Source organism: Cynoglossus semilaevis, chromosome 7 (assembly GCF_000523025.1).
Source record: "Cynoglossus semilaevis isolate Cse_v1.0 chromosome 7, Cse_v1.0, whole genome shotgun sequence".
NCBI classification, from domain to species: domain Eukaryota; kingdom Metazoa; phylum Chordata; class Actinopteri; order Pleuronectiformes; family Cynoglossidae; genus Cynoglossus; species Cynoglossus semilaevis.
This window is the reverse complement of record NC_024313.1, coordinates 13,389,372-13,399,382: the sequence shown is the minus strand read 5'-3', so window position 1 is coordinate 13,399,382 and position 10,011 is coordinate 13,389,372. Positions and strand designations below refer to the sequence as shown.

At 50.1% G+C, this 10,011-nt stretch overlaps 1 protein-coding gene and 1 long non-coding RNA gene across 4 annotated transcripts in view; one reads left to right on the top strand and one right to left on the bottom strand.

The window, feature by feature from the left end:
• hivep2a (HIVEP zinc finger 2a) overlaps positions 1 to 10,011 on the top strand; it is a 34,435-nt gene that overhangs the window by 22,255 nt on the left and 2,169 nt on the right. For 2 of the 3 annotated variants that reach the window (XM_008313624.3, XM_008313623.3), the window contains exons 2-13: positions 1,401 to 1,479; positions 1,564 to 2,865; positions 2,941 to 4,853; positions 4,968 to 5,228; positions 5,337 to 5,499; positions 5,586 to 5,664; positions 5,745 to 7,308; positions 7,480 to 7,631; positions 7,925 to 8,100; positions 8,474 to 8,575; positions 8,708 to 9,527; positions 9,839 to 9,947. In XM_008313624.3, the coding sequence (XP_008311846.1) occupies positions 1,878 to 2,865; positions 2,941 to 4,853; positions 4,968 to 5,228; positions 5,337 to 5,499; positions 5,586 to 5,664; positions 5,745 to 7,308; positions 7,480 to 7,631; positions 7,925 to 8,100; positions 8,474 to 8,575; positions 8,708 to 9,527; positions 9,839 to 9,947 (6,327 nt within the window). In that variant the 5' untranslated portion in view covers positions 1,401 to 1,479; positions 1,564 to 1,877. Of the gene's footprint in view, positions 1 to 98; positions 632 to 1,400; positions 1,480 to 1,563; positions 2,866 to 2,940; positions 4,854 to 4,967; positions 5,229 to 5,336; positions 5,500 to 5,585; positions 5,665 to 5,744; positions 7,309 to 7,479; positions 7,632 to 7,924; positions 8,101 to 8,473; positions 8,576 to 8,707; positions 9,528 to 9,838; positions 9,948 to 10,011 lie in introns of those variants that run through there. The other variant, XM_017033472.2, reaches the window with a different exon arrangement.
• The window catches only part of LOC112487205 (uncharacterized), a 974-nt gene continuing 872 nt past the window's right edge, over positions 9,910 to 10,011 (bottom strand). The window contains exon 2 of the long non-coding RNA XR_003050073.1: positions 9,910 to 9,993. This is a non-coding gene — a long non-coding RNA (uncharacterized LOC112487205). The remainder of the gene's footprint in view (positions 9,994 to 10,011) is intronic.

The following is a 10,011-nucleotide window of genomic DNA, read 5'->3' as shown; positions in this document are numbered from 1 at the left end:
GAGAGAGAGAGAGAGAGAGGGAGTGTTTTCATGTTGAGATCAGATTGTCAGGGAGTTTGTTTAAACTCTTCCCTGAGACGAGGAAATAAAAAGTGTGTGTGTGTGTAAGATGCAGCATTAAGTACCGCAGGACCCAGGCCTTGTTCTGGACCTTGTCAGGACTTCATCGGTTCTAACTTCCAGTTTTTAGACAAACAGTTCCTGTTGACGCCACTCTGTTCCTGAGCTCCTCGTCACCAGAACTCTTTCATCAGTGGAACTGTTTCTGGACCAGTGTGATGTTCACGGGCAGAATTAGTCTGTGACTCCTGAGCAGTACCAACATTAGAACTGTTTTTATTTGGTTCTAGTCACCGACAGTACCTGGTGAAGTGACCATTTTCTGGTACTGGTCCAAACAACACCAGGGTCCCCTGGTATTCGGTACTGGACCTACAACCTGTCCTTGTGACAGCGAGCACCGACTGCTTCGTGCCTCCTTTAGTCCCCGGTACTAACTCCAGCAGCAGGAGGAGGAGGAGGAGGAGGAGGAGGAGGAGGAGGAGGGCGAGCTAACGCTGCAGCGCCGCTGTCTCGGGTCTCGGCCTTTTTGACGCCCACACACACATGATTCTCCGACGTCACTTCCACGGTACTATTTATAAAACCTTTGTGTCTTTTTTGGAGCAGCGTGGGTTTGTTCTGCATCAGTGACTCACTGAGTGGAGGAGGGAGAGGGAGGGGGGGGGAGGGGGGGGGGAGGACGGAAAGGAACCAGAAAGCAAAAAGCACAGTTAGATTCCAGTGTGAAGGAACTAACTGAGCAATCGGTGACATTTAAACAAGTTCCTCATACCTTCATGTTTTCTCTGCAGGACCAGGAACTTAAAGGGAGATTTTCAGGATTTCTGAGTCGCCGTCATCTGTCGACGATGAATCTGAAAAGAAAAAGAAAAGAAAACGGCCTCAAACCAAAACACGCCGCGTCTTTGTTCTGTTCCTCCTTTTTTTTTATTTCCATCAGTGCTCGAGGAGGCGTGGGTTGGTACACTGCTGCCTCATGTGGTCAATTTGTGACACTGCTGTGAATCAGCATCTTAATCCAATAAACGACACGTCTGCTGCGACGTAATCAAATTTCTTTCTGTCTTTTTTGTGGAACTGTTTTTTAAAAACTTCTGAAAAAACTTCTTGCGTTTCCTTTTGAAAAGAAAAAATCAAAATAAGGATAAAAAACATGTTTAAGTCAACGATAGACTGATGTTAAAAAGTCAAGTCTGATGTTGTTTTGAACTTGAACGGTTCCTTCCAACTGGAATGTTACCGACTTCAGAAGGAAGATAGATTTTGATGGAACTACTTCTAACTCACGACCCACATCGAACAAGCTAACTCGAGTGTTTCCTTTGTTTTGGCCGCAGGTCTTTGTGAGGATCGTCTGAAGAACCTTCAAATCAGCTGAAGACAAACTTGAGATCCACCAGCACTTTAGCCCAGAAGGTTGGTCCTGGTCCTGGTTGTCGTCGTCGTCGTGGTTTTAAAACTGTTAATCGATGTTAGTCGTTTCCTTCTTCAATCTTTCAGAATGTCCAAGGACCCCTCTGCTGTTGGTTTAACTGGACAGAAGAGCGGCGCACAACACCAACGGAAACATGTTTACAAACTGAGCTAATGTTAGTCACCGTTTTATTTCCACTTCCTACCCACTGTTTCCAGCCCGGCCCCACAGACAGTCTGTTTAGGCAATGGAAGGACACTTCCTGTTTCTGTAAACTTGTCCACACTCCCCCAAGATTCAACTGTCATGCCTAGTAGACTTGAGAACTGGTAACCCTCCAGCATCTGTCCAACCACCCTCTCCGTCCAACATCTGGGACCAACACAAGGTCTTTGTGGAAATGGAGGCCCATGAATCCACTCCCCCAAGGCACAAACTGTCCAACAGGGAAACAGTGAAGGAAAAAGTCACTCTGCAAAGGAAGTGGGAGTCCGAGCCCTCTGCGTCCACTAAAAGGGGCACATTTTCTGAACCACCAGTAAGACACCGCGAAAGTTTACCCTGCGGAGCCAGTGTGGGACTAGCACCTCAGCAGAAGTATGCAACTACAGGAAATTCTGGAAAGCTGCTGTCTGGACCCTCTGCCGTTGGGGACATGGGAGGCCTGCACCCTCAAGATTCCCAAGGACACTTTGCTCAGGGGTTCCCAAGAGGATACACCTACCTGGATCAGCCATACCCCCAGCACCCTCAATCTGAACAACTCCTCTCAGGAGCCAAACCGCAGCCAGGCCTGGAGCCTCACGCCTGGCCTTTTGCGGGACAGTTACCCTCTGATGACCTTTACCCTGTAGGACACCCAGGACATACACACCCTCATGGAGCTGGCACTGGGAGGTTTCCACATCAGAAGTCCCCCAGTTTACCCAGTTCTTTTGGACAGTATTCCCAGTCAGTCCCCGAGTCTTTAGACGAAGGATACAGCAAAAAGGAGCAGAAGCCAAAAAAGCCCGGTAAGTACATCTGTCACTACTGTGGCCGAGCTTGTGCTAAACCCAGTGTTCTGAAGAAGCACATCCGCTCACACACTGGAGAAAGACCATATCCTTGTGTACCCTGTGGGTTTTCCTTTAAAACCAAGAGCAACCTTTACAAGCATCGCAAATCTCACGCTCATGCCATCAAGGCAGGACTCGTACCATTTTCAGAGCTAGCTGCAGCCCGCGCTGGGGACACGGACCAGGTGTCACCCGTAGGTGAAGCTGAAGTTCACTCAGACGGAGAGCAGAGCACTGACACTGATGAGGAAGGTGTCGACGGTTCTACCATGCTGACGGACAAAGACCGCTCCATTCCTCAGATCTCCTTCAAGGCCGACAAACATACAGGTAATTGATCATTTACAAAGATTCACATCAGTTTTGCCCGTGGTTTACTCAATCTATCTCTTTCCAACTGTACAGGTGGTTTTGAACCAGCATATGCGGACTCTGCTGAGGAGCTACCAATGGGAAACATCAAAGTGCCTATCCTAATTGTTCCTAAGTCTGGAGGAGATCCGTCCACAGGCCTGGACCGTCCACCCTTTCAGGACATGAAAGTATCCCATCCACATCACATGCTGTCATCACAGCTTGGCAGGAGATCACATTCTCTGGAGGATTCCCCCTCCTTAAAGCAAGGTTTGGCACGGAAGCCGAATGTTAAGAAAGGCCAGGACATCGACGGTGCCGTCACCCAGTCGCTCAACTTTCTGAGTCCTCACAGCAAAGGCAGCACGGACTCTGGCTACTTCTCACGTTCAGAGAGCGCAGAGCAGCAAATCAGCCCTCCAAATACTAATGTCAAGACGTATGAAGAGATCATGTTTGGTCGGACTTACTATCCCCCAAACACCAGACCTAGACAGTCCATGGCAGTAGGAATGGCAGGTGCTAACCCAGCCAGCCTGGCTAATTTAAAGCAATCTGGTGCAGTTCTGGACGGCAAAATGACTAAAGATCATTTGTGTTTTAAAGGGGATGTCGGAGTCTCTGGAGATCCCAAACAGTACCCAACCGGTCCCTGCCAAAGCAGTACAGGGCTGTTGGAGCCTCCCTCAGAATCTGGACACCTAATTCGGAGTAACTCCATGCCAACCTCCTGCCCTCCTAACCTGAGCGTACCCCCAAGTATTCGGGGCAGTCACTCCTTCGATGAGATGATGTCATCGGATGATGTGTTCTACCCACAAGGGCTTCGTAAAAGCCTGATCAGACAGGCAGCCTTTGAACAAGCTGCAGAGGCCCATGTCGGGGAGACAGAGATCTATGGACACTTCCCTAAGAGTTTAACTTCATCTCTGGTCATGAAAATTGGTGAACGTGGTCCAGGACTCCCAGAGAACATGGCTTTCAGTTCATATGGTACTAAGATTAGTATGTCAGAACAAGCCAGGAGAAAAAGGCACATAGAAAACAGTGAAGGTGATGAGGAGGACTGTCCTGGACTCTACGACAGCAGCTGTAGTGGGTCAGTGGAGATGACAGGAGACTTCGAGTTCAAACAAAGTAGTCTAGACGGATCCAGAGGCACCCCAACAGGAAAGGGCTCGTTCAGTGCTCATAGCCAATCAGACAGCTTTGACACTTGTGCCAGTATGTGCTCTGAGGATATCTCGTTGTTTCCCGACTCTGAGGGCAGGAAGGCAGCTGGGAATGTCATATCAGTAATCCAACACACCAACTCACTCAGCCGACCAAATTCCTTCGAGAAATCGGAATCCTTTGAGCAACCAGGACATCAGTCTTTAGATAAAGGTTTCCCCAGTCAGTATTCAGAGCAGTCTGACACAGAAATCTACGAAGACGCCCTAAGTCCTGAGTCTGCCCTAATGAGGACAGAGAGCATGGAGCAACCGCTGCAAAGTGACAGCGACTTGGCGTCCTTGTCATCCTCATCTGCAGCTCCGTCGCCAGGTCAGCCATACAACAATCCGCACAAGCTGGTACGACAGCCCAACATTCAGGTTCCTGAGATAAGGGTGACAGAGGAGCCAGACAAGCCTGAGAAAGATGCAGAAGTTCCATCAACTAAGGAGGTGGACAAACACCACCATCATCATCAGCAGCAGCAGCAGCAGCAGCACGGTGAGGAGTTTCAGCTGCCACAGAGAAGTGACACACTCTCCCAGATGCCCTCAGAAAAGCTGCCCCCCAAGAAGAAGAGGCTGCGCTTGACGGACATGGAACATTCATCTGGGGAATCCAGCTTCGAGTCCACCTGCACAAGTCTTTCTCGTAGTCCCAGTCAAGAGAGCAACCTGTCCCACTCCTCTTCTTTCTCCATGTCCTTCGATAGAGATGAAGGCCTCAAGTCCCTCTCACCTACCAAACAGGTAGCTCTCTTATGTACCCTAGATCCAAAAGTCTGACTCGTCAGCAGTTTGTTACCTTTATTTCTTGCATCTTTTCAAGAGGTTTAGAATTGAAAATGTTTTCCTTTGCCTAAGGATGAATTCTCAACTTCTGGTGGTGGGACTAAGCAGTCTGAGTTTCTGACAGTGCCTGGCAGTGGTCATTCCAGCCATCACCACCAGAGAGAGATGAGGAGATCTTCATCGGAGCAGGCACCATGCACTTTACCTCTGGAGCTTCCAGAAATGCGCAGCAAATCTTTTGATTATGGAAGTTTGTCCCCCTCTAGACAAGGGGAGGTTTACTCCAGTGTCTCTGCAAAGAAGGAGCGCCGGCGTGGATACCTTGTCCGACAGGTAACAAAATGAAGGAAAAGTGTTAACGATGTATTTTGTCTCTGGCCTCTGTTGGTAGGATGCAGACTTTGTGTGTTTGCACTGACAACATCTGACCACACGTTGCAGGTTTCACTGAGTGTTTATTCCGAGGTGGTCACTCCTGAGCAAAGCGTTGAGATGTTGGTCAAACAGGAGGCTCCAGACCATGGGGCGTGGTCCGGACCAACCGGATCTCCCCACATGAGCAGTGACGTTTCCAGCAGAACCAAGAGAGCTGGCAGTAGCTCCGGTACTTAGTACTAGTACTTTAGAATGTTACCGTTTCTTTTAGTTATTTTTGTTATTCATGTGCTTTTCTGTGATGCACTGTTGTAGGACTTCAGCGCCACCACCAGCAACATCTTCAACAGAGTATGAGTGAAGACAGCCTGCAGGATGAACCGCTTTACTGCAGGTGCAGTCCACCTTTCAACACAGTGACTTGTAACTGTTAACGACTGAAGGAATAAATTAAACTCTTTGTCTTTCTAACAGATCTCCACAGTACCGCCTGCAGCCCCAAGGATCGTCATCTGAGTCTGAAAATCCTGCTCATGAGATCTCAAATAAGGATGTTATCCAGCCATACCTGGGGGGCTCCACCTTCCTCTCCTACCAGCAAGCAGCAGGCCTGTTCTGGAGCCAAGAATGTGGACAAACAACAAGACAGCAGCCGACCCAGGGCCAAGGTCAGAAACTTCAAATGAGATCTCCAGGAACCCTGGTTGGACACTCACCAAACAAGAAACAGCCACTTCATGCCATAAAGCAAACACACGATCAACAGTTACACGATGGAAAATCTGAAAATGTAAGCTCTCAGATGTTCAGCCCTGTGCTGCTGCTGCAGCAGCAGCAGCAGCACAACCTGTCCCTGCCAGGTGTCTCCAGTACCATGAACCTACAGCAGCTTCAACCAGGCATGCTGGTTCCTGTGAGGATCCAAACCCACGTGCCAACCTTTGGTAGTGCTATGTACACCAGTGTTAGCCAGCTGATAGTGAACCAGGGCAGTGGAGGGAGGGGGGTAGGCTTAGCCTTTTCTGGCAGCAACATGTCTCCGATGACTGGTGCCACCAAACCCTCGAGAGGTAAAAGTGGGTCAGGTTTCAACCTGTCACTGTTCCTGGGACAGACAGACGGTTCAGCGCTGCGTTACCCACCGTGCAATGACTCGGAGTCACTGCCGCAGCAACAGTTGAAAACTGGGATCCCACTGTCACTAACATCAGGAACCATATCCACCACTGATGCATCGGGGTCTAGCGTGGGGGGGGGTAAACGCATGCTCTCCCCCACCAGTTCTCTGGAGCTTTTCATTGAGACCAAGCAGCAGAAAAGAGTGAAGGAGGAGAGGATGTACGGACAGATTCTGAAGGAGATGAGTGCTGTGGAACTGAGTGGAACCGAGAGGAGCGGTAAACATGAGAAAGGGTGTGGCAAAGGTCGGCAAGACCAGACCAAGAGTGACGGCTCTAAGGATGACAACGCTGCAACCAGGATTACCATTCCCGTCCGCTCCTCAGCCCCCCAACCTCCTGACGTACCCTGTGCCGAGAGCTTCACCCCTCCTCTCCAGATCGTCACTGATCGTTGCCCCTCCGGTGGGCGGGACTCACCAGAGGAGCTTGAAGTGGATGATTCAGGTCCGGAGCCTTGTTCCAGTCCCCAGTCCATGATCTCCTCAGACAATGCAGAAGATGGTGACAACACAAAGCAACGTGCACCTGGTCAAACCCCCGTCAGACCCGACGTGGTCGATGTGTCGCAGTATTTCCAGTTCCCCAGCTTGCGCACAATAAGCAGAGTGAGCTGGTGTTTCCTGAAATACACAAAACCCAACAGCTCACCGGCTGGTCTGCACAGCTCCGTCTACAGCTCCTGGTCCATCAACTCCTACAATCCCAACCCTCTGAACCTCAGCACCAAGACTTCACTGGCTCTGCTCAGGTCCAAACAGAGGAGAAACACAGATCTGGTCTACACCACAGCAGTCTTGTCACCGCCCAGCTCTGGAAAACTGGTGTCGTCTGTGGCCTGGAAGCTGAAGTTCGACCAGGTATGGAGGAGAACCATGAGAAAACCATGGGAACCATGGGAAACCATGGGAACCATGAACCATGAGAAAACCATGGGAACCATGGGAACCATGAGAAAACCATGGGAACCCCGTGTCGCTGGTTTCTTTCCTGTCCCTTTGCTCTTCACTCTGTTCTTTTCTCGTTTGCAGTTAAAGCCGGAGCTGATGCCGGTGGAATTTGGGAGGAAGATGAAGGGGGTGGTGTCGTGGGATCACTCGAAGGAGGAGCAGGAGCAGCAGAAGGAGGTCCCAGTCAAACAACCTGTCAATGAACCGACACGCATAAAAATCTTCGAAGGCGGGTATGTTGAACAGAAACTCACACAAAACTAAACCTAACCCAAAAACTAGGGAAGAAAAATCCACCTTTTTTTCTGGGAATATTCCAGTACTTTAAAAAACAAACAGGTCGAACTGGGCGTGAAAGCTAAATATTGATTAGCAAAGTAAAAAGACAGCGGACAGTGTGTGTGTGTGTGTGTGTGTGTGTGTGGGGGGGGGGTTAATGAGGGTAAACCTCGTCACGTCATCACGTGTTTTTCATCCAGTGTTTTTTAAATGAATGACTGTTGATCCAGACCAACCTGTGTCCCAGGTACAAGTCCAACGAAGACTACGTTTACGTCCGCGGTCGCGGTCGAGGGAAGTACATCTGCGAGGAGTGTGGAATCCGCTGTAAGAAGCCCAGCATGTTGAAGAAACACATCAGAACCCACACCGACGTGAGGCCCTACGTCTGCAAGTTCTGCAACTTCGCCTTCAAGACAAAAGGTGTGAAAACAGAACCATGAACAGAACCATGAACAGAACCATGATCAGAACCATGAACAGAACCATGAACAGAACCATGATCAGAACCATGATCAGAACCATGAACAGAACCATGATCAGAACCATGATCAGAACCATGATCAGAACCATGAACAGAACCATGATCAGAACCATGAACAGAACCATGAACAGAACCATGAACAGAACCATGATCAGAACCATGATCAGAACCATGATCAGAACCATGATCAGAACCATGATCAGAACCATGATCAGAACCATGAACAGAACCTGACTGAGGCCCAGAACGAGTCTTTATGGATCGTTTGTAACTGTGTGTGTGTGTGTGTGTGTGTGTGTGTGTGTCCTGCAGGAAACCTGACAAAGCACATGAAGTCCAAGGCACATATGAAGAAGTGTCTGGAGTTGGGTGTGTCCATGTCCTCAGTAGAAGACACGGAGGTGGACGAAGGAGGTGATGGAAATTCTTCCCCTTCATTATCCTCGTCCCCTCCCCCCCCTCCTCCTCCTCCTCCTCCTCCTCCTCCTCCTCCTCCATTCATTCATTGTTCTCCATCTTCTTGTTCCTCTTCCTTCCATCTTTCAGACATGGCAGATGAAGGTCAGAGGTTGTCGGAGAAGACCTCCAGAGGAGCCGTAACTGAGCACCAGTTTTCTGACGCTGATGATTCAGAGGGTGGCGAGGAGGACGGTGAGGAGGTGGAGGACGAGGACGATGAGGAGGACGATTACGATGGTGACTCCACTCCAAAGACTCGTTCACGCTCCACCAGTCCACAGCCCTTCGTCCTTCCTGCTCTGTCCATCACAGCCGTGGCCTCCTCACACCCGTCCACCTACTCCACCCCAGATCTCAAACCGCCCCTGTTTGGCTTCTTCACCACCGTGCCGAGCATCCACATCACGGCACAGGCTCCGCCCACTGATCCCACAGAGAAGGAGCAGCCCAGGGATTTCCAGCGTGGCCTGAAAAAGGCACAAGGGACTAGGTTGCTGGTTCCCCCCTCCTCGTCTATGGATGAAGACTTCCCTGACCTCTCCTCTCCCTCCTCCCGCTTGTCCTCCCCTGGACTGGACCTCTCTGGGTGTCCGTCACCAAACTCTCCGTCCTCTTCACCCTCGGCACGTCGGTACCTCTCCCCACGCCGTGACCTCTCACCTCGTGCCCGGCACCTTTCACCGCGGCGGGACATTTCACCCAAGAGAGACCTGTTGTCTGCCGCAGGATACAGACGGGACGCCTCCCCAAGGAGGGGGCACCTGTCCTTACTGTCCCCGCTTTCTCGACCCACGTCACCTGGAGGGCGAGACTACAAACGAGACCTGTCACCACGAGGTCGTCACAGGGGCGTGATCAGACCCCTGTCTCCACGGAGAGGACTCCACCAAAACCTGCACCACCAAAGGTGAGACAAACGGACGATTCAACGTCAACCTACAGGTTTCAACCTCTGTCGTGTTGAAGAAACAAAATGTTCCCTGGAACCAACTGAGGAACCAGCACCTCCATTTATTAAACCTAAAAACTTAAAACAAAGTCATTTCTGTAAAAGTTGTCAATCAGGTATAAAGTATTTTTTAACTTGTACATCTTTAGAAATTAGCCAAAAACATCGAAACAAACAACCAAAAGTTTCCTCAAGAAGTTGCTTCAAAGTTTGCCTGGATCAAGGTCAAAGTTCAACATAAATAATCTTTGTTTGTTCTTCATCTGCAGCCAGCAGGGCGGAGCCAGGAGCTTCAGGCCGAGTCACCAGATGGGGGCGCTGGTTAAGGGAGAATTTGTTCCAGCAGGAGGTGGAAGATCCACCACAGACATGGAGACAGTGAGGATCTGTGTTTCAGTCAATTTGTTTCACCTCCTCCCCTCACCTCCTCCCCTCACCTCCT